This window comes from Eleutherodactylus coqui, chromosome 1 (assembly GCF_035609145.1).
Source record: "Eleutherodactylus coqui strain aEleCoq1 chromosome 1, aEleCoq1.hap1, whole genome shotgun sequence".
Classification (NCBI taxonomy): Eukaryota; Metazoa; Chordata; class Amphibia; order Anura; family Eleutherodactylidae; genus Eleutherodactylus; species Eleutherodactylus coqui.
In genome coordinates, this window is record NC_089837.1 from 112,308,272 (window position 1) to 112,335,420 (window position 27,149).

The 27,149-nt window shown below is 43.1% G+C and overlaps 1 protein-coding gene across 1 annotated transcript in view; it reads left to right on the forward strand.

The window, feature by feature from the left end:
• LOC136625140 (glutathione hydrolase-like YwrD proenzyme) overlaps positions 1-27,149 on the forward strand; it is an 82,126-nt gene that overhangs the window by 32,388 nt on the left and 22,589 nt on the right. The window contains exons 6-9 of the mRNA XM_066599130.1: positions 5,757-5,909; positions 13,737-13,824; positions 16,930-17,101; positions 24,426-24,588. Coding sequence (XP_066455227.1) covers positions 5,757-5,909; positions 13,737-13,824; positions 16,930-17,101; positions 24,426-24,588 — 576 coding nt within the window. The remainder of the gene's footprint in view (positions 1-5,756; positions 5,910-13,736; positions 13,825-16,929; positions 17,102-24,425; positions 24,589-27,149) is intronic.

The window sequence follows — 27,149 nt, forward strand, 5'->3', positions numbered from 1 at the left end:
TCCATGTGATCTGCTAATAAAATGCTGATTTATTGTGGGATATCCACATCCCTCTAGTAGAGTTGTGAAATTGCTACTAAGATGTCAGATACAAATACAGTATGTGCCTTGACATACGTTCCGCATTAATGGCGTTTCAATTCATTTCAATAGGAAAACTAACTAAAAGTAAAAAAAGAAAATCAATACTCCCTTACCGCCAGCATTTCGCAATGGTCTGCGGTGCTGCTGCAGGCTATTGCGTTCTTTTCCACGCCGACAGAGCATTGCATTCAAGCCCCGCCTCCAGCAAGCTATAGCTCTAATTGGTTAACTCTGTGCTGTGTTAACTAATGAAAGCTGCTGCTGGGCTAACCAATCTCAGCTATTCAATGATGTAATTGAAATCAGAGCAAAAATTCGGGAGAGAGCCTGCTCGCAAGTCAAAAAACTCGCAAACTGAGGCGCCCGCATCCCGAGGTACCACTGTATTTGCTAAATGATAAGCTACATAAAAACAAGAGTAGGCATTAACTCTAAATTTTTTTAACCTTTTTTTTCTGTTAGTATATGGTTAATTTACCTCCATACTAAAAAGCACTGACACCCACCTCTACATGTTTAGAAAGGCCCTAACAAATGGTGGCACTGCGATCTATGGATTGCAGTATGCCTGATCATTTGTTCCCACCTGAGATATGTTTTTGCTGTCCTATGATATGACTACTTAAGGTGCTGTTTGCTTCGGAAAAAATAGGCCAATGTCTAAGGGACCTTTCACATAGGTGGAATTAGCCTGCAATCCGCAGGGCTACCCGTGCATTTTGACACTAAACTTAAATCTGCCTGCAATAAAAATATGATTGGCGGTCACCTGACTTCCAGAGCTGCTCTCATTTCCTGGGGTAAGAAGTAAGGCAAGTACTGATTCTTTTTTAATTGGGTTGCATGCCCAGCCATTTAAGTTTTAAGCAAAAAAGGCATGCACCAACATTTGTGACATTTTATGCCAGAAACCTTGTGCAAATTGCATAATAATTTCCCAACTACTAGTATAGGATTAGTTTACCCCACACTAAATAGCACTGACACCCACCTCTACATATACTACTACTCCACATTATCTACTGTTTAAAATTAAGAGAAAACGGTATCGCATTGGACATTTATAGTTCTGTTACCTCTAATAGAAAAATTGCCAAGGATAATAAAACATTCAAAAAATGTTCTCTGAATCTCTCCTTAGATATGACATACATTAGTGGCTAATGCTGTAGCTTCCTATGTATTAACTGTATATCATAAATAGATTGTGTAATGCACTTGAATTAATCATTATCAAGTTACCTAGAATTGCTGTATATTACTCCTCTTGATAAACCCTAGCAACCTAATGTACATATATATATTTATCACATATGATTGTGAAAAAATCATGTTTGCCATTCTAACCTGAATCATAAACTTGAACCTGCAAACCATTTTCATTGTTACAAATGATATAGAAGTCTGTTATAGTCATGTGAATAAGATATTATCAGGTTTATGCCTGTCCCATGATAGTGTAATGTAAGTGTCCTTTATCACACGAAGCACTGAATAAGATCATAATATAAGTCCGGAATTTATGAAAGGTAATGTAGGGAACAGCAGTATATCTCAGCATTATGTATGTAATGTATTGATCGCAACTTCAAGTATTCTAGTGGGAATGAAAAACAAAAATTAAATGTGTATAATGAAATTGTACAACAAAAAAAAATCTAATTGCTGTTTTACATTAACAGTTACAGTGGATCCGGAAAGCCTTCAGATCTTTCACTTTTTTTTACATTTTACCCTATAATGACAAAGTGAAGGCCGAATTCTAGATAACTTTCATAATTAAAAAAAAAAAAAAGAAAAACTAACAGTTTGCATTGATATAAGTATTTAGCGCCTTTGGTATGATACTTGACATTTAAAGCCTCATGTCCACGGGGAAAATCAGGCCCACCGCGGATTCTCCATGCAGAATCCATAGCGGGTCCCTCCTGCCCCGCGGACATGAGGCTGAAAATAAAATTAAACTCACCTGTCCGGACGCTGCTGATCTTCCCTCCTTTCTTTGGCCCGGCGGATGTGCTAGGCACGCCAGCAGCGTGCCGCACGCATGCACCGGGCACATCCGCCGGGCCGAAGAAAGAAGATCCGGCTGCGACGAAGGGAAGATCCGCAGCATCTGGACAGGTAAGTTTTAATTCTGGTACAGGTGTTCCACAGATCTGGACGGCTTCCATAGGCTTCAATAGAAGCCTGCGTGAGCCGTCCCCGCGGGAGACCCGCACGAAAATGGAGCATGTCGCAGTTTTTTTCCTGCACGCAGATCCGCGCCTGAAGGGAAAAATGACATCCGAAGGTATTTAACTACCTGCGGGTGTCCAATGCATCCCTATGGGGCGCGGATACGCGTGCGGGAAAAACTCTGCGGATTTTTATCCCGTGGACATGAGGCCTAACTCTGGTGTCTCCCATTTCTCTTGATCATCTTTGAGATGTTTATTAAACTTGATTGCAGTCACCTGTGGGAAATCCAGTTGAATAGACCTAATTTTAAAAGACACACCTTTTTGTGTATAAGGTTTCACAATGCATATCAGAGCCAAAACCAAGCCATGAGGAGAAAAGAACTGCCTATAGAGCTTAAAGATGGGATTGTGTGGAGGAACAGATCTGGAGAAAGGTACAAAACAATTTTTGCTGAACTGAAAGTTCCCAGCAGCACATTGGACTCCATAATTCTTAAATGGAAGACGTTTGGAACAACCAGGACTCTTCCTACAGCTGGGTAACTCACCAAATTATGTAATTGGGGAAGAAAGGCCTTCTTAAAGGAAGTGACCAAGAACCCAATAGCCGCTCGGGCTCAGATCCAAAGATAATGTGCAAATGGAAGAAACTTCCAGAAGATCAACCATCACTGCCACACTCTGCCAATCTGGGCTTTATGGAAGAATGCCCAGAAAGAAGTCTCTTCAGTAAAAGAAACATGAAAGCCTGCATAGAGTTTACCAAAAAGCGCCTAAAGGACTCTTAGACTGTGAGAAACAAAATTCTCTGGTCTGATAAAACCAAGATTGAACTTTTTGGCCTCAATTCTAAGTGTTGTGAATGGAGGAAACCAGGTGCTGCTCATGACCTGCCCAATACCGTCCCTACAGTGAGGCATGGTGGTGGCAGCATCATGATGTGGGGGTGTTTTTCAGCTGCTGGGACAGGGAGACTGATCAGGGTTGATGGAAAGCTGAATGGGGTAAAATACAGAGATATTCATAATGAGAACATGGTCTAGAGTACAAGGTGCTTCAGACAGGGCCAGAATTTCACCTTCCAACAGGACTGTGACCCCAGGTACATAGCCAATACAACACAGGAGTGGCTTAAAGGGGTTTTGTCATAAAAAAAAAAATCTATACTCACCTATTCCTCCACTGGCAGTCTTCCTAAGGCATCTTCTCCCTGAGCTTCTGCAGTCACCAGTGTAACGTCTCCTCCAGCCAGGCCTGCTTGTTATGAAGCTGGCATTCCTCACAATTCCTTCCGGTCATTCAGTGAAGTGAAGGTCCCTGTGCTGTAGCGTTCACTGGCTAGGAAGGAATGCTGATCTTTGCAGAGACAGCACACATGAGCAGTCTCTGCAATAGCTCAGCACTCCCTCCCAGGCTGTGAACTGTGACGTAACGTACATTGCCGGCAGAAAGGAGGCTGCCTGTGAATGTACATAATCTTACAGTAAGCAGAAGAATCAGCCAGCTGGAGGTCAGGTAACCAACACCCCCCCCCCCCCCCCTCACTTTCCCTGGACTGCAGGAGACAGAAGAAGATAGGTGAGGTGAAGATCTGGTAAGTAGACTGATTGGTGATTAATAGGTAAGTATAGAACTTTTGTTTTTTAATGACAGAACCCCTTTAACGACAAGTCTGTGAATGTCCTTGAGTGGCCTAGCCAGAGCTATGATTTCAACCCAATTAAACATCTCTGGAGAGACCTGTAAATGGCTGTCCACAGACCGAGCTTGAGAGGATCTGCAGTGAAGAATGGCAGAAAATCTCAGTATCCAGGTCTGCAAACCTTGTGGCATCATACTCAAGAGGACTAGAGGCTGTAACCACCGCTAGAGCTGCTTAAACTAAGTCTGAAACTCTGAATACTTATGTCGATGCAAAGTGTTTGTTTTTCTTTTTTTTTTTTAAAGCAAAAATAAAATAAAAAAAGAAATACTTGAAATTCTTTTTTTATTTGCACAAGGCCTCAAAATAACAAAATGTAATAAATGGTGAAAGGGTGTAAAGATTTTCCTGACTCACTGTATTTTATTTAAGTTGAGTAAAAAATAATCCACTATGATAAAAATGACATATAAGATATCACTGCAGTCATAACAATTCATACACTAAAGATAACATAATATTTATAGTCTCATGCATACAAAAACAATCCAGAAAGAGGATAGCAGAATTACTATTTTTCCCATTCTTCCTCACAAAAAATGTAATAAGAGAATCAATACATTTTCACCCCCAAAGAGTTTTAATGAGTTTTGATCTGACAAAAAACAAGCCTTCATTCTACTATGTTGACTGGAAAATTAAAAAGTTATCAGTCACTCAATGAGAAGATGCAAATGTTTTTTTTTTCTGTAACACATGCTTTACTTGTGCAAAAGTACAAAACTATAAAGCTGATCTATGCATATTTGGCAATGCTGTGATTGTAATGACCTTTTAGAATACAGTTATTAACCTATATCTAAAACCCATAGTCAACTGCAAAAAAGAAAATCTATAGCAGAATTGATTTTTATTTTTTACATCCCCCATCCAAATCTGTACCCGTAAATGGTGTCACTGAAAAATGCACCTCGTGCATCAAAAAAGCAAAGCCTCAAAAGTTATGGCTCATGGAATGCAGAAGTAAAGGGAAAAAAAAGAAGCAAGTTTTTCAACTCTCCGGACATGATTGTGCAAGTAAATACTTGTATTTCTGGGACATTCTGTGACAGTCTGCAGCACTAGTTTTCTGTAATTTTTAAAAAAAAGGAAACATAACGGAAGTTAAATGTAAAAACAGAAACTCCATTGAGAATAATGGGGAAAAGACCGGAGCTTTTATTTTCGTTTTTCTTTTACTAAAGACCGAACAGAAAGACGGAAATGTCCTAGACTGCCAACGCTCGTGTGAATGCACCGTAATGTGATTGTTCCCAGTAAGAGAAACCAAGTCATCTTGTAGATATGATACCTTTTAATGGCTAACAAAAATATATGATGGTAATGCGAGCTTTCGTATTCTCTCCCATGATAAAGCTTGCAATAACAGCTTGCAGTTTCTCTTACTGAGAACAATCACACTTTTCTCTACTGGCTAACACTGTACTAAACTCTTCTCGTTTTACCCAGTGCACCATAAGTCATGCATTTCCTGGAGGAATGGCACAATGCAGAGTTGTATCGGTGGTACTCATAGGTTCTTTATAGGTCTGTGATAGTCATCATATGGCACATAAACAACTTATTTTTTTCTTTTTATTACGCATTTAGGCCTTAAATGTATAAACTGCATTATATTGTATTTTCATGAGACCCCGTACACATATGGGCCCCATGTAAAAATCTTCTTGTAAAAATAAAAATATGTAAAATAATTAATAATAATGAAATCATTCTAATAATTAAAATATGTAATATTCTTTTATATTGACTGAAGAAGTAAATCAGTGTTTTGTTGTCTTTTATAGGAATTGTCTAAACAAGGTAAAAAAGGATTCTATGAAGGACGGATTGCCCAAGCCATCGTCCAAGTTATACAAAGCAATGGTGGTGTTTTGGCCCTGAGTGACTTGTCCCATCATGTGACAGAGGAAATACAACCAATTTTTACAACTTACAAGGTAATATCACTTATTACATAATGTGTAATTAAAGGGGTATTCCAGCCTATCATCTGTGTAGGTCACTAGTGGTTGCTCAACGAGGATCCACCGCCCTGGATCCCTGTCCGTCAGTTGATCGTCTGGCTCGCTGCCAGTGCAGCAGGGCCGAACTTCGTTATTAGTATACAGGGGAAGTAGTGCTAGTGCTGACATCATCCCCATCGTTCTATTGCACTTCCTGCTCCATGTTACAGGCAAAACAGAACTAACAAGGAGCAGAAAGTGTAACACAAGTGAGGTTGCCCATTGATTTGAATGGGAATTGAAGCTGGCGCTTTTGCTTCCTTCCCTGTCCACTAATGACGACGTCCGTCCGATCTGCTGCACTGACAGCGGGCCAGATGATTAGCTGATGGTTGGGGATCCCGAAGCGGTCCCTGCAGGATCCCGAAGCGGTCCCTGCAGGGGCACACCTCACATCCCGCTGCGAGAATTCTCGCAGCGGAATCCGACCCAGCCGTCTGCAGGAGGCCTTTGGCAGGGAGACACTGAAGGAACAATTTCACTTGCAGAACTAGAATTAGAAACAGCGCTCGGGTTTTGTTTTGCAAATTTGTGTTTAAAAATATATAGGAGGATATAAGGGACTCACCTGGTGCCCGTGATCTGACCCAACATATATGAGTCCACCACTGCACCTTTTGAAACATCTCTCTAAATTTCAAACCCCTCGCTTCCTTTTAAACAAAGGACTGGTGAGCTGTAGGACGTCTTCAGAAGGTCCCGGGACAATTAGACAAAGAAATAAATCTAAAAAAGGTGTAATTTTATCTCCAATTGAAGTTGAAACACTTCTGTATGAGGTCCCCTCCCTGGAGACCTCCCAATCTCAGACTTTAAGGCCTCATGTCCACAGGATAATTGTGATTTTAAATCCGCAGCGTTTTTCCCACACGCGGATCCGCGTCCCATAGGGATGTATTGGACACCCGCAGGTAGTTAAATACCTGCGCATGTCATTTTCCGTTCAGGTGCGGATTACATGTGCGGGAAAAAAAACGCTCCATTTTAGTGCGGGTCTCCCGCGGGGACGGTTCCTGCAGGCTTCTATTGAAGCCTATGGAAGCCGTCCGGATCCACGGTACACCCGCACCTGAATTTCTGCTCTCTGAGCGCGGGAGAGCAGGAGTTCAAAAACAAAAAGGGGAGCAGGAGTTCAAAAACAAAAAGGGAGCATGCCACAATGGAGGGCAGGTCCGTAGTGTCCGGACAGGTAAGGAAATTCTTATTTTTTAGCATCATGTCCGCGGGAAAGGAGAGACCCGCTGCGGGATTCTCCATGAAGAATCCACGGCGGGCCTGATTTTCCCAGTGGACACGAGGCCTAAGGCCTCTCTTTCATGCAAGTTTTCCCAGAAAAGTCCAAAGAAATCTTTAGGGCTCCTGCGTTGCCCGCAGCTATTAGGTTTTATTGAACCTAATAGCTCAGTGCTCACGGTGCGGAATTCCACCGTGGAAATCCGCATCGTGAATTCACCCTTCTTCACCCGCGGCATGCTCTATTTGCCGTGGGTGTTTGCGCGGACGGCTTCCATTGCAGTGAATGGAAGCCATCCGTCATGCTATCTTCCGCTGTAGCAAAGCGGAAGATAGCGTGAAACCTCTTCCCCGCCGCATCATATGACACGGCTGGCCGCGTCATGTGACGCTGTGGGCGTGCCATGTGACGTGGCCGGCGTGCCACATGACGCTGCGACACGTCACGCCGAAGCGTCATGCGGGACCTAGGATGCCGGATCTGCAGGTAAGTATGGGGTCTCTGGGGGGCGCCGTGACGGGCTCCGCCGCGGAATGCCGCGGTGGAGCCCGTCACGGCCGTGTGCAGCCGGCCTTAGGCCTCCTTCCCACGAACGGATTTCCGCCGCGTAATTCGCGGCGAAAATCCGCTGCGTTGCCCGCAGCTATTAGGTTCTATTGAACCTAATAGCTCAATGCTCACGATGCGTAATTCCAGCGCGGAATTACGCACCGCGATTTCTCCCGTCCTCACCCGCAGCATGCTCTATTTTCTGCGGGTGAGGACGGGCTGTACGCACTGACGGCTTCCATTGCAGTCAATGGAAGCTGTCCGTTCACGCTATCTCCCGCTGTAACCAGCGGGAGATAGCGTGAAAAAACGCTTTCCCGCCCACCGCCGCGCGTCATCTGACGCCAAATGACGCGGCCGGCCGCGTCACGTGACACGGCCGGCCGCGTCACGTGACACGCTCGGTGACGCGGCGGTGGTGGGCGGTGACAGGCGGTGACGCGGCGGTGGTGGGCGGGGAAGCGATTTCACGCTATCTCCCGCAGGTAAGTATAGGGGCTCTGGGGGGCGCCGTGACGGGCTTCACTGCGTAATATTACGCGGCGGACCCCGTCACGCTCGTGGGAAGGAGGCCTTAGGGTGATAATTACTATTTATTTAAACATACATAAACATACTATTTATTTAAACAACATAAAAAATCTAGGGGAGGGGGCAGGTGCGACGCGTTTCGGGGTACTTACGCCCCTTTCTCAAGCTGTCTCATGCTTTAAACTTCATCTTTAAATAGCCGAAAAACGTTATTATAATTAGTGACGTCACTGAGCCTCATAGACGACGTGTTCCAAACATGAACTTGCACTGTGCATAGCAGCGGTATGCCATCATTTGTAACACTGGGAATACTCTTTTCACTAGGCGATTTAGCTTTAAAATAAAATCTTTTTTCAACTTTTAGACGACTTTCGATTTTAATCTTGAAATTATTTTACAAAAGGAAACTGCACGCATGGCTTTTCCACAATACATACCAATTAGCCATAGCTTACATTTGATCACCCTGATTTTTTTTAAACAATTCTGATAATCAGTAGGTATGTAATATATTATGAAATTGCTCTGCATTCAATTGCCTTTTGTTAAAGAACGGGGCTCGTTCTGATATAAATTTACAAGAAGAAATGTCTTCATTTCTGAACACTCTGCCCCACTTATCAGATGGCTCTTGTATAGTCAGCGCGGTTCATCATTGCAAAATCCAGTATCAAAACTAAACATATAATGCAGTTATTGTTCTTGGAGTTCTTACAAGTGAAACCATTTTCAAGGATGTTTGTTTTCCACCTGTAAGAACCATGCAACAAATAACCCTATTGCAAACTGTTGGCAATTGACAGTTAAATCTGTACAATTTTGCCACATGTTTTTTCATCATGCAGGATACTACTGTGTGAATACACCCATAGGCTACAAGTCGCTGTTAGGGACAGGACCCCATCTTGGTAACAGTGCCTCCTTCTGTGGCACCATCATGGTAAGTGTCCCTTTCTGTAGTGCCATCTTAGTAGTAGTGTCCCCTGTCTGAGGGAGTGTTCACATAGCATTATCGTACATGCTGTGTAATTCCGTGACAGCTACTGAAAACAAGGAACCATTCACGTCTATTGTGAATCAGAGACTTCTTAGATGTCTGTTTTACAAGGTTCCCGCTTGTTTCCACCTTATTTGGAGTAAAGAATAACATAGTTTACTGCGGTATTCTGTTCTCCAAATAAAGCAAAAATAAACAGAAACCCTGTAAAACGGACGCCAAAGAGGTGTCCATTTCACAATGTAAGTGAAGAGCTCAATTTGTTTTTGTTGGGGGATTCCGTCACAGCGCTGTTTTCAGCAGCCGTCATGGAACCCCCGAACCGAGTCGCACAGCACGTACAATAATGCTGTGTGAACTCTACATTAGTAATAGTATCTCCTTGTTTTGTGGCACCTAACCTAATGATAGTGTTCTCTTCTGTGGCCCCTGTCTTAGTAGTAGTGTCTGAGTAATAGTGTCCCCTTCTGTGGCCCTTCAATGAATCTCTGCTCCAAAACTCTGGTTACAGGCAGTATAATCGGCTCATCACTTACACTCTAGTACTAGCTTCTCCCTGTAAGTACTCCAAGTGCAGGAGACAGGGAAAAGCAGGGTTGCTCAGAGAGCGGTGCAGCATTACCCAGTACTGCAGTGCAAGTGATGAGCTGCTTGCTTCTACTGCTTGCAGACAGAGTTTTGGAGCATGGTCCCTGTGAGTTAGAAGGGGGGAAGAGGGGACAGGACTGTTGTTATCAATATTAAAGTCCCAGGAACCTAGTCTACACCAAGAAGAGCTGGGGATCGACTGTCATTAGACAGCCATGCTCTTACTATGGAGGCCAAGAGTGAAGAAACCTCCAATTCCTGCTGATTGAACCCTCACATGCCTCCGTCAATTGCAACTACCACGTGTAAGTGGTTGATAGGGCATGGGGCTCCCTTTGTCACCCATTAGCACCCTTAGATGCAATTGCAGGGTGCCTATGGGTTGCTATGGCAACTGAACATTTGATCAAGGCTTCCAGGTCTGCCACACATGCCAGCCTCTGGCAGGGTCTAATGGGAAAGGAGTCAAAAGCATACCACACTGCATTACATAAATTGCATCTTCAAATTTGCTTAAGTAACAAAAGAAATGTGTTTTTTTTAAAAAAAAACCTTTTCCCCACAAACATTCACCCTTTTTATAGAAAAATATACATAATAGATATCACTGCTTTTGTAATCACCCAAACTTTATAAATATTGCATAATTTATGGTGAACAGTGAATGACATGAAGAAAATTTTAAAAAAGCAATGTCAGAATTGTTGTTTTTCGGTCATCTGCCTCCCAAAAGATGTCATATAAAAACAATCAAGAAAATCGCATGCATCCCTAAAAGATACCAAACTGCAGCTCATCCACCACAAAATGAAAGACTTCATACAGTTTCGCTGCCAGATGAATAAAGATTAGAGATGAGCGAGCATACTCGTCCGAGCTTGATGCTCGTTCGAATATTAGGGTGCTCGAGATGCTCGTTACTCGAGACGAGCACCACGCGGTACTCGTCTCGATTTAAACGAGCACTGACCATTAAATTCAATGGAGCCGGCAATACAGCCAGCTCCATTGAAAGCAATGGGCTGCCGGCTAGCGGGGGATGAATTTTCGGGTAGGGCTTAAAAATATAAGCCCTTACCTGAAAATCATCCTAAAATGTGTAAAAAGTAAAAAAAAAAATATACTCACCTTGTCCCGGCAGAACGATGTTAGCCCATTGAATTCAATGGAGCCGGCAATACAGCCGGCTCCATTGAAAGCAATGGGCTGCCGGCGATCGCACAATGAATTTTCGGGAAGGGCTTAAATATATAAGCCCTTCCCTGCAATTCATCCAGAAATGTGTAAAAATAAAAAAAATATATACTCACCTGGTCCCGGCAGACGGAGTTCAGCTACGGCCAGCTAGCAGTTCTCCTGAACTGCTCTCTGTAGTATTCAGCAGCCGGGGATTTAAAATCCCCGTCTGCTGAATGAGCTGCCTCTGATTGGTCACAGCCTGACCAATCAGAGGCAGATCTCACTCACACCCATTCATGAATTCATGGCAGCTCTCAGCTGAATGACAGCAGTTCAGCACCACAGTGCAGGGGACAGCAGGAGAGGCAGCTGAAGGGAGGTGAGTATCTATTTTTTTTTGTTTTTTAAATCACTTTTAATTCATTTCCAGGGAATGGCTTATATGTAAAGCCCTTCCCTGAAAAAGAATTCAGGTGTGCCAGCGGACCATTGTCTTCAATGGAGTCGCCGGCAGCAGCAGCGGCTCCATTGAAGAGAATGCCTGCATTTTTATTCTTTTTTACACTAAAATCTTTCTTTTTCAGGTAAGGGCTTATATTTTTAAGCCCTTCCTGAAAATTCATCCCGCGCTCGTTGGCAGCCCATTGCTTTCAATGGAGCCGGCTGTATTGCCGGCTCCATTGAATTCAATGGGCTAACATCGTTCTTCTCTGCCACAGCTGTTACAGCTGTGGCAGAGGAGAACGATCTTAATGCTGACATAATTTTTATTTTTTTATTTTTACACATTTTAGGATGATTTTCAGGTAAGGGCTTATATTTTTAAGCCCTTCCCGAAAATTCATCCCGCGCTCGCCGGCAGCCCATTGCTTTCAATGGAGCCGGCTGTATTGCCGGTTCCATTGAATTCAATGGGCTAACATCGTTCTTCTCTGCCACAGCTGTTACAGCTGTGGAAGAGGAGAACGATCGTTATGCTGACAGTGTGTGGGGGGGGGGGGGTCTCACTCTTGCCACTATTGTGGCTTAATAGTGAGACCTCGGAGCCCGAAATGCAGCCCTGCATGTTGCTCCTCGCCTGCCCTATCCATTTCTGTGTTTTTTACCTGCCTTTGGTGATTTGCTAAGATTTTCACAAATGAAAACCTTAGCGGAACACCAGTCATATACAAAAATGCTCGAGTCGCCCATTGACTTCAATGGGGTTCGTTACTCGAAACGAACTCTCGAGCATCACTGAAAGTTCGACTCGAGTAACGAGCACTCGAGCATTTTGGTGCTCGCTCATCTCTAATAAAGATGTTATAGGTCGTGGGATGCAGTGATGCAAATCCTTTTTTAAAAGGGGCTTTATTGTGCAAAAGTAATAAAAAGATAGATTTAATATTGACATAATTGTATTGATCCGAAGAATAAAGTTAGCATGTCATTTATACCACACCGTAAAAAAAAAAAAACTAAGCCAGAATCTCTGTTTTTGTTTATCTGCCTCCCAAAAAATGCGATAAAAAGTGATTAAAAATTCATATTCACCCCAAATAGTACCAGTGGAAACTACAAAACCAATCTTCTAATGCTGTAGTTTTAACCTCTTGTCATGCCAGCAGTTAAATGTAACCTTGGCATCAAACCAAAATTAGACAAACACACCCAGCTTGATTGCTCTGAGAACCGAAAACTGTGGGAATGTATATAAGCACCATATATCAACTAGTGCCATTCATTATAACATCCCAGGAGAAGTATTCATGGTGAGCGCTGACCAAGATTAAAAAAACATCTGATCACAATTTTGTATTAGGTGCAAGTTGTCTGAGTCATAGTATCGGCTACATCTACAAAACACACTAATTAGTCAAGTCACACCCATAAGATAAGATATATACAATTGGGACACAGTACAGAGCTCTACCAGAAGTAATGTCATAGTGCCATAATTGCAATGTGGTGTGGTGTCTTGTGGCACCTATGACCCACCAGAAACTATTGCATCTCCATTTTTAATGTCCTTGTAAACTCATTGCATAGAGAGAATAACATCAGGAAGGCCAGGTTCTCACAGTGCAGGATTTTATGCAAGTAACGATGCAGATACAATAGAAAAGAGAGCACCAGACGTTTGGGCTATTTATTTTTCCTCCTCTTGGGGTCCACTTTACATCCATTTAGTATTGTCTAAAAGCAATTATTCCTATTAGGCTATCTAGTGAACCATTAATAGACAGCCTAATAGGAATAAACCACAGCAGCAAGCAACCAGCTGTACTGTCATCTTCAGAAGAGATTGGATAGCATTAGTTGACCAGTCTGGATACATTAGATCCCATCTTAGTTTTGAAAAAAATGCAATGTAGCTAAGTAGCAGGAGGGAAAGGCATAGATGTAGCAGCCAGCCTGCAAGCTGTGTTAGTAATACATTATATGTAGAGATGAGCGAGCGTACTCACTAAGGCAAACTACTCGAGCAAGTAGTGCCTCATGCGAGTACCTGCCCACTCATCTCTAAAGATTTGGGTGCCGGCAGGGAAAAGCTGTGAGTTGTGGGAGTGAGCAGGGAAGAGCAGGGGGAGAAAGTGAGAGAGAGGTAATTCTAGGTGAAGCAATATTGTGTGAACTGTTAAGTATGTCCAGTTATTATAATATTGACCAGCTGCATTTTTTTTCCATCACATTCTACTAGGGAGTGAAAGTTTGGGAAACCCCACCGAACAGTCAAGGAATCACTGCTCTGATGGCTTTGAATATGTTAGAAACGTTTACTGTCAAAGGTAGGTGATAGGGCAACGCTGGTCCTGGATAAAGATGTTCTTTACCTACTTTTATATGGAGACAAACCATTAGCACAGATGGAAGTCCCCAGATGCGGCTTCTTCCAGCCTTGCCGCACCAATCCAGATTTGTCCAAAACTCTGTGTCACTGAATAGACAACTGGCACTGAATGGACGGCAAAGAAGAGTCAGAGGTTTTGCATATTTTAAAAACAGATTTTCCCGTCTCTTTCTATACAATACCAAAAGAATGGAGTACAGAACTTTTTTAAAAGAAGGTAACTCAAAGCATAAACCCACCACCTTTCTAATAGAATTACATAGCACTTTTCACAATTCATTGCACTTTTCCTCCAATGTTTCCTAATCAGTTAGGGTGTATTCATACGGTGCAGCCAAATTATGATTCTTGTAAAATAGTAGCAAAAATGTCATCTGAACTGCGCAATGTGTGAAAAACAGTTTAGGCTCATTCACATCTGTGTTAGGGATTTCCATATGAATTCCGTCTGTCGGTTCTGTATTTGGAGCAGAAAAATGTAACTCAAACTAAATTAAGCATTTCCCTTTTTTCCCCACTAATCTCAATCGGTCTAAAAAAAAAGAAAGGGAATGCTTCCAGTTTGATCCCGTTCCAATATGATTCAAGTTTTAAAAAAGTTGAAGTTTCATCTCCTACTCACTTCTGGCCTCCGCTATGTCCCACAATAACCTGGTCCTGCAAGGACCTGTCAGTGGCTTCTTGAATGTCAGCGCATGTGCAGAAGCCGAGGATTGCCCAGGAAATTAAAAATCTGGTATGCGGTCCCTGATCACGTGATCTCCATTATCCACTGGATAACGGCAATCATGTAATAGTAAAAAAAAAAATTAAGTTTCACCTCTCCTGTCCAATGCAATCTGTGAGGGGAGATGAAACTTCTTACTGGAGGCCTCCGCATTTGAACCCCTACGTGATCATACTTCATGGACCTTTCCCGCCTTCTGTACATACGCCCCCTGGAAAAATGGCAGACATGCGCAGAAGCCTGGAAGGGCCCAGGAAATTTAAAATCTCCCTGCTTTCGGCTACAAAAGGTAACTGAGAGCCTGAAGCAGTGACCGGAGGCCTCGTTGAGTAGTTCCCGGTCATGTGATCGCCATTGTCAAATGCTATAAAAAGGTAGTGATCTACCTTAGGCCGGTCTCACACGACTGGATAGGAATTGCAGATTCCACAAGCGTTTGATCTGCGGTAATACACGGATCAATCAAATGCATTGGGTGACACAATTCTGATCACATTAGCGGGTCGGAATTACATAATCCACTCGCAGAAAATAGATGGCAGCATGTTCTATTTTACCGTGGATATCTGCGACATTGAGCCCATTGTGCTTTATGGCTGCAGATATACCTGCATCTCATACACAATTACATTGTGTTCAGGCTGCGGGTACCTGTGTCATTCCTAAGCGACAGCGTGGGAGATATAAACAAACAAAAAAAGGTGTACTGCACATGACGCAGTTATGCCAGTACATTACGCGGTCATACAGAAGGGCCACAGTCGGGCTCACAGCAGGGATCCGCTGTGGGCCTCCGGAAGCAGATTACACATACGGTCGTGTGAGCCCGGCGTTATTCAGATCCACTACCTGTAATGCCTACATAATTTACAAAAAGTCCCAGGAAACGTTCACTTTCCTGCACTTCCAGGAGCAGCTTGTTGAGCACCTTCTGTGAAAGAATGCCGCAGCTCAGCAAGCTTATGTTGGCTCACAGAGCACCACTTTTTACACCCCATCCCTGCCACTGAGTTCAAGAAATACCCCCAAAAAGTGTTAGGTTTGCAGCAAGCATGGGAGGGGGGGTACCTGGTTTTATTGTCCCATGTGCCCATCCCAACCGGGCCTCAATTACCCTTCTTTTGAGACATATCACACAGTTTTAAATCATTACTTTTATCTAAGATTTAGGAAATGCCAAAAGGGGAGAGAGAGAGAGGAGGGGGGGGGGGGGGGATTCTTTTCAGGGAGTCAATTTCTTTTTTCTGCCCAAGTGTACAGTGGGGCCTGGAATTTATTCAGTTGTGCCCTGAAAGCCAATGGATGTTCCTTCCATTATAGTCCTAGCCGTGTGTCCTGTAAGTAGATTGGGGCTACAATGGGGGGGTATTGCTGAACACAGAAGGAGCAGTGCAATAGAATTTAGGGTGCGTCTCCCCAGTTTTTCCTGCTTGAAACAAAGAAAACTGTCATGAAAGTGACATATTTGTGAAAAAAAATGTGGGGTCAGAATGTTCAGTACACATCTAGATAAATGGGCTAAGGGGTCTAGATTCCAAAATGTGCTCATTTGTGGGGGGCGTTCTATCGTTTTGGCACCTTAATGGCTCTACAAGAAGAGCAATGGGGGCTGGAATTTATTCAGTTGTGCCCTGAAAGCCAAATCGTATTTTCTCCATTACAAGCCGAGCCATGTGTCCAGAGATTGGGGCCACAATGGGTATATATTTCTAAACACAGGACAAACAGGGGGATCCATTTTGGGGCGCACATCTTCATTCATATGTGTGCTGTACAAAAAAAATGTTTTTAAAATTACACAATTACGAAAAAAATGAAAATCAGAATTTTTTTATTCTTTAATTAATCCATTGCTTCCCAAACTCCAGTCCTGAGCCACTGACAAGAATTACAACACCTGTGCGAGAGCCTTGCGAGGCATTAAGGGTTCCTATTGTAATCAATGGGTGATGCGTTCTGAGGAAAGCAAAAACTTAGAGCATTTGTGCGATTGACGAAATCCTGAAAACATGACTTGTTTGGGAGGTCATCAGAACTGGAGTTTGGGAAACACTGATCGAATCAATAAATTATATGTCTGTTAGTTAAAACCTATGTGGTCCACCAACTATTTCCTCAGATAGCTATTACATAACCAACTAGGTGGCCTAGACAGACAGTTCTCTCTATTTATATACATGTTGTCAAACTATGCCATATGGATAGGGCCTACGTTCATAGTATACCCTAAGGCTAAAACAGGATGTGTCAGGCCATGTATTTATATAGTTGTACTTACAGCTGTCTCTAACTACTATGTAATTTGTCACATTGCAGATTTGGGGCATAATACAGCAGATTATGTTCACACGGTAACCGAGGTTCTGAAACGAAGCGTGTCTGATTGCCACTGGTACTGTGCCGACAGTGCGGTGGTTCCTGTGCCCACGAAGGAGCTCATTAGTAAGGTGTACTGCGCAAAACAAGTAAAACTGATTGACATGAAGAGGTAATTGTTAATAGCCTTCATAAACACATAGGAAATGTAATTGTGAAGCTTGACATCCATCGTGACTGTTGTGAGGTTGGATTCATGCAGACGATTTTTAAACGCAAGTTCCGTCCAATTGCGATATGGACGGGACTCACACATGAAAATGACACATCTGAAAAGTGATTCATACACGATAATGTTTGCCAGTTTACACTTAATATTGTTAATTGATACCTCAACTGTGAAAATTCTAAGGGCTCACTGCCTCAGGAAATGTTCATTATGGTCCAACACTGTTGCCTCATGCGGATTTGCAAAGAAATGCGTGGTACCATTCACCACCACATGTAGCGTCCCTGAATATAACATGGCATAGGAACGTTGTAGATTCTGCAGTCCACCTCTGGAAGGCCGCCCATCTCTTTTGCACCTCAGCCGAGAATTCTGGAACAAAGGAAGATGTGCACCCAAAAATAGGATCACTGAGTAGTGGAAAAACATCATCTGCTCAGATGAATCCAGATTTGATGCAGGCAGCATGAATCTATGAACCATTTCTGTCAGGTGTCAACAGTTAAGGCTGGTGGAGGTGGAGTAATGGTGCAGGGTATGTTTTCTTTGCACACCCTGGGTCCAATATTCCATCTTAGGGGTTTCAAAATGTAGTTGAATCTACGCCACGCTGAACTGCTGCAGTGTTGAAGGCCAAGATCCATTGCACTACTACCGTAGATGGGTGTTTTAATAAAGTGGCCATTCAGTGGATTTCACATCTAACATACTGCAGCAAATGATTACTGCAGTAAAAGAAAATGTTCATGTTTTCCCCATATACCTGAAGGTTTTTGTTCTGGATGTTTCCCTCTAGTTTTATTAATCTTTCATTAGCAATGTGGTCTTGGCAAAGTTACTGGTAAAACCTGAAAGCATATTAAACGCCATTCATATTAGAAATGCTGTAAATAGCTGACCTCGCCCTCTTCTTCAAACCACGTATACAAACCCTTGCCACTTCCTACCACCTCCAGCTGAAAAACCTATTTCGGATACAATCTTTCCTCAACAAAACTGCTGGTACATGCCCTCATCTCCAGTCTAGACTACTGCAACACTCTTCTATGTGGCCTCCCATCCAACACTCTTGCACTCCTCCAATTCACCCCCTACTCTGCTGCCTGGCTAATCCATCTCTATTTGCATTACTCCCCTGACACTGCCCTCTGTCAGTACCTTCAATGGCTATTCATCGTCCAAAGGATCCAAACAAGATATTATCAGTGACATGCAAGGCTGTCCACAACCTGCCCCCTCCATACATCTTTGACTTAAAGGGGTTGTCTCGCGGCGAAAGCAAATTTTTTTTTTAAAAATGGACCCCTGCATTATGCCCTGTGAAAAAGAAAGCATAGGTTAGTTTTTAAAAAGCACATTGCGCTTACCTGCATCAGCGTTCTGCAGCTTCTTAATTTCTTCTTTTAAAGATGGCGCCGCTGGTCTTCTCCCACGGTGCACCGCGGGTCTTCCCATGGTGCACTGTGGAGTTTCTTCTTCTGTCTTCCGCGTTCCATTGCCGATTCCAGCCTCCTGATTGGCTCACGTGACGGGGCGGAGCTACGATGACGACGTGGTGACCAGCTCTCCGGCACCAGCGGCCCCATTCACCAGGCAGAAGACCGCACAGCGCAAGCGCGTCTAAAAACGCCAGAAGACAGCGAAATTAGACGGAGCCATGGAGACGGGGACGCTAGCAACGGAGCAGGTAAGTGAATAACTTCTGTATGGCTCATATTTAATGCACGATGTACATTACAAAGTGCATTAATATGGCCATACAGAAGTGCTTAACCCCACTTGCTGCCGCGAGACAACCCCTTTAATCACCCGATACCTTTCCAATCTCTGAACCTTGCAAGACCTCTTCCTCTGCTCTCACCTAGTGTGCTTGTCACACGGTTGTCTCCATGATTTTTCTTGTGCTTCACCTACATTCTGGAACTCGCTACTCCAACCCAACAAACTCTCCACTACCTTGGCAAGCTTTAAAAGTACCTGAAAACTTACTTCTTGAGAAAAGACTACAACCTACCATAACCCTGCTGCCACCACTATATGAGCAGCTTCCACCCTCACCTAATGTCATCTTCCCACTTCCCTTGTAATCTGTAAGCCCTCATAGGCAGGGCCCTCTCCCTCTGCATCAATTTGTTAGTCATCTGGTAGATGGTTATCATTCCTGACATTTTCTATCTGTAATGTATTTAATTCTCTGTTGGCAAATGTACAGCACCCTGGAATTAATAATTGTAATATAATTCACATAAGTGTATTGAGTAGATGATTAACCTAATCACAAAGTAAGGAAAAACTGGATTGAACAGGCATGACTATGACTACCATTAATGTCAATTAGACTAAGAGAAGAATATTGTAGCAGATACATTTTTTTATTCAGTTACTCTTTACGTCCCAATTTGCACTGTATTTTTCTACCAATAGAGATTTCTGCCCATGAGTGTATATAAATGTTCCCAGCACAGCTTTTAAATGTTATTTTAAAGTAAATGGCTGGTGTAGCTTCTGCCCTGTTAGCACTTCCCCCAGCAGAGTATGACTTCATGACCACAGCAGGGTGGCCCGTGATGCCCGTACCAGTGTGTAATAAGACTACTTTGTGTGCTTTAGATAACGTTGTTTACTTAACTTGCTGGCTGCACCATGGATATTACCTGGACATACAAATGATAGCAGACTTTGGAACCTCTGTGCATATGTTTTTCAGCCAACAGTCTTCTATCAGGATAAGCCAAAAAGATGAGACAGCAGTGCCACCTAGGAAATCCCATTGGACACATCTACTTTTTTTTTTTTATGCCATGATAAAAATGTCATTGTGTGTGTTACATTGTGCTGATTGATAAAGGTGGCTCTGTGATTAAAAGTGCATTTACACAGTCATCAGAAACTGACACTCTGAGCGATCATTTTGCGTAGGTAATGATGGGCTAAGTCAGCCCTTTAGTACTTCATTGCATGTATTTAGAGAACAGCGGGTGGTCTGTTTTCTAAATACATCGCTATTGTTCTCCAGAGGGACAGCGGCTGTTAACAGCTGTTAAAGAATGTTATCAGCGCTGCCTGCGGAGAACACAGCATGCGGTCTGTCTTATCGTCCTGAGGGATGAGGATTTTATGCAGACCTGAAGTCAGTGATGGATGAAAAGTGCACAGTAAGTGTACGATGGGTGCACATTTACACACAACGATTATCGCTCAAAGGGTGGCTTTTGAGCAAATTTTGAGCGATAATCATTGTGTGTAAAAGGGCCTTAACACTGTTCGCTTGCTGTGTGCTAGGTTCAAATCCGACCAAGAGCAAGATCTGCATGGAGTTTTTATTTTGTCTTTGTAGTTGCGTGCGTTTCCTCTGGCTGCTCTGGTTTTCTCCTACACTCCAATAAATTATACTGATAAGTCCATTTAGAATTTAGATTGTGAGCCCCAATGGGTTGAAGCTCTGTCCTCTTAGCTGTATTGTGATTTAGGTCTCATTTGGAGATTGCAAAATATGTGCAGCTGTGTGGACCAGCACTAACTAAATGTCTGAAATGATTTAACATTAACTGTTCAGCCAACAACATAAAGGTGTAATTGGAAAAACTTTGTATACAATCATGGACCAAAAGTATCCATTTTATCCCACTTTTTATTTAATGTGTATAGAAGGATTGAAAAGAGTTTCATGGAAAGTAAATTAATCTGCTGCCTGTATATTATCTAGTGTCAGGAACAGGGCCTTCACAGTATTAGTGTATCTTGACGCCACCAGGACCTGCTGGTGGAGTCAAGATCAACAGGGGGTGACGCCCTCTGTACGTGATTGGCTGCGCAGCTTTTTGGAAAGCTGGTCCTGGATGGGCACTGAAGATGGTTAGAAAAGGCATATAGCGGCCTGCGGCTGTGAAACCACAGCTCCAAGTTGCTTCCCCGCCGGTTCCCCCGAACCCTCCTCAGTGCACAAGTGGTGCGCCACCTGGGCAGCAGGGAGGCGAACGTGAACTTACACTCTTTGCCCCGCCGAATGTCATTTGATTGGCAGCTGTCAGCAGGGGTGGGGGCGGCTGCCTGGGACGGAGCATACAGCTGCCGGCGTCAGGGACGGAGCGCACAGCCGGCGGCCGCCGCCATGGAACTCACAGCCGGCGGCAGGGACGGAGGTGTCAGGCAGCCGGGTGCAACGCATGCCACAAATGCCAGCCGGGACTGCGGTGAGACACTTCAGTGTGTCCATCCATTTCTGCTGGCCCTGCTGCCTTAAAATGATGGTTACTTGTCTTCTTAGGCTTACATTATTAGATGTTAATGCTGCAATGTTACAGTGGTAACATGGCAGCATTAACAGGTAATAATGTAAGCCTAAGAATACAACTAACCGCCATCCTAAGCTGGCAGAAATGGATCCACAGTGGTCTGCTAGGACCTTCTTGCCTTCACCCTATTGGGAGTTGGGGGTGTCAGAGGGGCGTCCCTCCTGTTAAACCCCTAGCTTCCAGGGGCGTCAAGGTACATTAATACCGGCCTTCCCATCATGTGACAAGGACATATATGTAGGGGTTGACTTACCTTCAACTCCTTCAGTCCTGCACTCGTTGCAAGATGGAGAATAAATCACACTCCGACTTAATCCTACACACCCCAAAAAATACTCGCTACCACCACTGACTGTTTTACTTTAAAGGGGTTGTCCCGCGAAAGCAAGTGGGGTTATACACTTCTGTATGGCCATATTAATGCACTTTGTAATGTACATTGTGCATTAATTATGAGCCATACAGAAGTTATTCACTTACCTGTTCCGTTGCTAGCGTCCCCGTCTCCATGGTGCCGTCTAATTTCAGCGTCTAATCGCCCGATTAGACGCGCTTGCGCAGTCCGGTCTTCTCCCTGGTGAATGGGGCCGCTCGTGCCGGAAAGCTGGTCCTCGTAGCTCCGCCCCGTCACGTGTGCCGATTCCAGCCAATCAGGAGGCTGGAATCGGCAATGGACCGCACAGAGCCCACGGTGCACCATGGGAGAAGACCCGCGGTGCATCGTGGGTGAAGATGCCGGCGGCCATCTTAGTAAGGTAAGTAAGAAGTCGCTGCAGCGCGGGGATTCGGGTAAGTACTAAACGTTTTTGTTTTTTTAAACACATGCATCGGGTTTGTCTCGCGCCGAACGGGGGGCCTATTGAATTTTAAAAAAACCCATTTCGGCGCGGGACAACCCCTTTAAGGCAGGTCAGCCGCCTAAATTCTATTAATGTAGCAGGGTATGGGCACTTACTGTGCTCTAGTGGTCAAAGTTACACAAGTTATGCACTTTTCAGGGCCTATAGGTATAGCGGTATTTTATATAGAGCAATAAAAACTGAACTAAATAAAATTTAAAGGGACTATATCGCCATTTCTTAAAAATCAATTAAAACCAGATAAACCAGATAATCATTCTATTGTCTATACAAGACTATGGAGGCGGCCATCTTTCCTGAGCTGCATTTAACAGTATTTGGAGCATTTAGAGATATGCTTTACAGCAGCTTCTTGAACCATTCACACAATGGACAGGAGGGGACCCATTGACTTGTATGGGAGACTGCTCTAGACCTGCTCTGTGACCTGTGCAGAGGTCATTTTGCACGGAGGGGGAGTAAATAGTCACAACTTATACCTATTGTGAATGGTGGATCCTGCGTTATCTACATAAGTGTTACCTTTCAGTGTAATCCTGCTTGTGATGTTAGATGTCAGTGAGATGACTGCTGCAAAGCTTTCTCTACAAATCAGGAAGTGTCAAACTAGTATTAGGCTGTCGGGTCAGTGTGAAAAATGCAGGATTTAAGGATTTAAAAAATATATAAATAGGTTGTGACTGAAAATTTTGAAGAAAATCACCCAAAATGAAAAAGAAAAATGTTTCATACAAAAATGTGATTTATATCATACATCATTTTCTGATGGCACCTTCCTTTTAAGACTATATTACAAAAAGTAGCAATGCTGATAAAAAGAGAATGTAAAAGGGAACAGTCAACACAAAACGATTACAAAATTAAAGGAATAAAAAGTAAGATACCAGACCTTACTGATCGGTTAAGAAATCTTGGCGCCAGCAGACAAAGTGGGGAATGGGCAGTTCCTGTAGCTGATACAATCTCCTGTAGTGTTGACCAAGGGGATTCTTTGTTACTGGGGCTTTAAGAACTCCCTCAGCCTCACTTTCTACCACCAACTTATGATATGAGATGGATAGAGGCTGTTTGGATGCAAGAAACTTCAGGATGGATATACAATTCAATATTTTGGTCATATTGTCTCATGAGTGACTTCTAGGGGGAAGCTATGTCCGTCATATTTCATAACATGATTTTATTTATCTATAGACACCAAACATTGAATAGGAAAGATTATTAACTCAGTTGAGATCAGTTCTGGCTTGGGCCCAAGGCCACACAAAGATGGAAGTGGATGCGTTTGACTTGGCAGCATCATCCCAATTGTGGAGATTGACCACGGACAAGCCAGAATCTCAAGTTACAGCTCAGGACCATTCAATTAAGTTTTAGGGTTAAGACTTTTTTCAAAATGTAAATTTTCCTGATGTTGCATTTCATGAACTTTTGCCTATATATTAATTTTCCGGTGTTATTTATTTTTTTTTTTGGTCATGTAATAACCTTCCTGCACCCAATATCATTTCATTTTTGCCATATATGGAAAATAACAACAAATAATAGGAGTTTATAAGTTGTAAAACATAATAAAGAAGTCTATCCACTACGAAACAGTTAATGCCAGCTTGAATACAAGAATTTCTGTCAGCAAGGTTACTAGGTCATGTGCAAAGTTTAAGTAATGAGTCACAGAGGATGGATAGGTGCTGGATAGTGAGGCTCTAAATTCGGTTTATTGTTTAACATTGGTTTAAATATTGTTAGCTTTGTCAATCCACAATTCTCACTCTAATGGTATGTATTTTATTTTCAGATTTCATGCTTCGGGCTAAAACAGCATCTCTTTAGGTGCAGAGGTTTTAGGTTTTTTTACAATTTAACCAAATTAAAACTTTTTGAGAGTTTTATATGGTCATCGTTTGCCACCACAGGCTTTCAAATTTGAAAAAATTAGAAAAAAGACATAACCCTACGAACATACGAACATAGATGTATTCAGTTGAAATGTCATCATCATGTTGTGGGGGAACCCATTTTTGGATAAGGTAGCATTCAGACTTGTAGACAATTTGGTTTCAGTAATGTGAGTTTTATAATAACGCAAACCATTTTATATTGTCTTTCATTAAGAGCCTCAGAATCTAACAACCATGGAAACCCTTTTGAAATGGGAAGTGATACAGTTTACTTCACGGTGGTGGATGTACACGGCAACGCATGCTCATTTATTAATAGTAATTACCAGAATTTTGGCACAGGACTTGTACCGGAAGGTTGTGGGTTCACTCTGCAGGTTAGTAATTATTTTACTCCACCATGTTTGCTTCAGGACAGCTCACTTCTGTTTCTAGGTAATTCGATTCTATAATAAGGAATGTCAACTGCAGCTTTAATCATAGTGTATATACTACCACGATGCACCTGTATATTAGAGCCTTCATACAAGAGCTATATGTTATATATAGACAAAATAATAGCTTTACAGATATGATTTAGAGGACTCGAAAGTAATGACAATATAAAAAAAGCAACAGTAACATTACACGTGTACGCTACATTGTGCACTGATTAATGCTGCCCTGCTTTGTAATGCTTCCATAATATAAAGCTAGTTACCATATCACATTAGCCAAGTGCAGCTTTCATGTACACTATTAGGGCGCCCACCCACTGGCGTTTGCGATTTTCGTGCGTGACAAACGCAGCGTTTTCGGTGCGTTTTTGCCGCGTTTTCCATGCGTTTTTCGCTGCGTTTTCCGTGGCGTTTTCGCACCTTTTCCATTAATTTCCATTGACATTCATGGGTGCATTAGGAGAAAAATAAGGACACATATGCAACTGACAGTACCTATGTTAAAAATCGCAACGCACCGCAAAAAAAACCGCCAGTGGACAGGAGTACATTCAATTCTAATTGCTCTTGAGAAAAAACGCAAAACGCAAAGAAAAAAAATCGCCAGTGGGTGGGCGCCCTAAGAAAGCAGACTTATGTAAAGTTATGGCGAACATTATTACACAGCTGTGTAATATACTTTTTACTATAACAGTATCTCCCTTTATGAACAGCAGCAATGGAACAGGGAAGTCTAGGCGAATTTGATTTCACTAAGGCTTCCTAGCAAGCCATGAGCGGATATACTGTGAGCCATTCTGTAAATAACAGTGACAAGACTTAACCATTTCCAATCCACTGTCTGACGTCTGAAGACATTATGATTTAAGGCTGACAGCTCCAATGTTGGAAGATGCCCGTCGGGGTTCTCTTACTGTATACTGCCAGCCTCTCTGCTGTCGAAGTCTATCCAATGTGTCACCTCATGCAGTACTGGCTTTAGCCAGCATATAGCGCCGTTGTATAACGGCAGAAAAAGAGTAAGCCCCCTAGGAAAACCAGGATACAAATTGGATTGGAAAGGGTTAAAGGGGTTTTCCAGGCAACAACTGTTCTGTATTTCAGATGACTTCAGCTGATGCTGGAAGCTATTCTAGTAAAACAAGTATACGAGGGGATTGCTGCATTCATATTTTCCACATATGAAAGTCTTCACCTTGTAAACCTCAAAGGTGAACTTATGTTTCAAAGCCCCATGTTGTCATTTTACATTATAGACCATGTATGAATGCCAAAGCTTCTTGAACGTTTGATGTGTAGCACTCGGTTGTAGTCGGCCATGGTAGTTAATTAATTTATTCCTATTTTCTGTTTAGTCAAATTTGTGTTTGAAAGTGGCATCTTATGTATGATGATTGTAATGATGGAAATAGTGATCAAATAGAAACTTTAGAACAGCCCCAAGATGCCACAAATAGATGAATGCAACAGGTCGTTACAGATAGTTAGTCCCAACTCATCCAATATCATACGGTACCCAAAACTTGATTGGACATAAGCATTTCAAAGTATTCAATCAAAACTGTATGTTTGACTTGGAATAAAGAACTTGCATGTTTTGAAATGCGGACGTCCAATCAAATTTTAATTTGGTACCCGGTAACGATGGACGTGTCTATCCAATTCTGATTGAAAATGTAAATGCCACTTAAGGGCTCTTTCACACAAGCGTATATCGGACGCCGTTTTCATGGCCAGCTAATTAAATGTTACCATCTGATGCATTGGATTCTAATTAGAGATGAGCGAGCGTACTTGGCCACGCCCCTTTTTCGCCCGAGTACCGTGATTTTTGAGTACTTCCGTACTCGGGCGAAAAGATTCGGGGGGCGCCGTGGGTGAGTGGGGGGTTGCAGCGGGGAGTGGGGGGGAGAGGGAGAGAGGGCTCCCCCCTGTTCCCCGCTGCTACCCCCCTCGCCGCCACGCCTTTCCCCGCCCCCCGGCGCCCCCCGAATCTTTTCACCCGAGTACTGAAGTACTCAAAAATCGCGGTGCTCGATCGAGTAATTACTCGAAACGAGTACGTTCGCTCATCTCTAATTCTAATGCATCAGATTACACAGGATGCATAAAAGCTCCCGGCCGGCCAATGTAGCGTCGGGCGCTGTTACGCCAGACAAGAAAGATAGTCCTGGAACTATCTTTCTGGCCGGAATACGTGGGAGGTTGCATAGACTCCTATGGGAGCCAATGACAGCTGCTGGAGAAGGGAGAGAGCTAAGCTGTCTTCCCCTGCCTAATGGCAATGCAGGCTCGGAGTACATGCGCCAGACTCAGGCTGTCTGAACGGGGCACAAAGGTTAGATTTGTGCGCCTGTTCACACGGTTTTATGTCGCCGGCGGGCGAATATCAAATCGCCAACGCCCATGTGAAAGAGCCCTAACACTGTTATAATTGGCATATCGCTTCTTTTGAAATCTATCATAGAAAAAAAAAATCACATGAATGTAATGTTTATTTG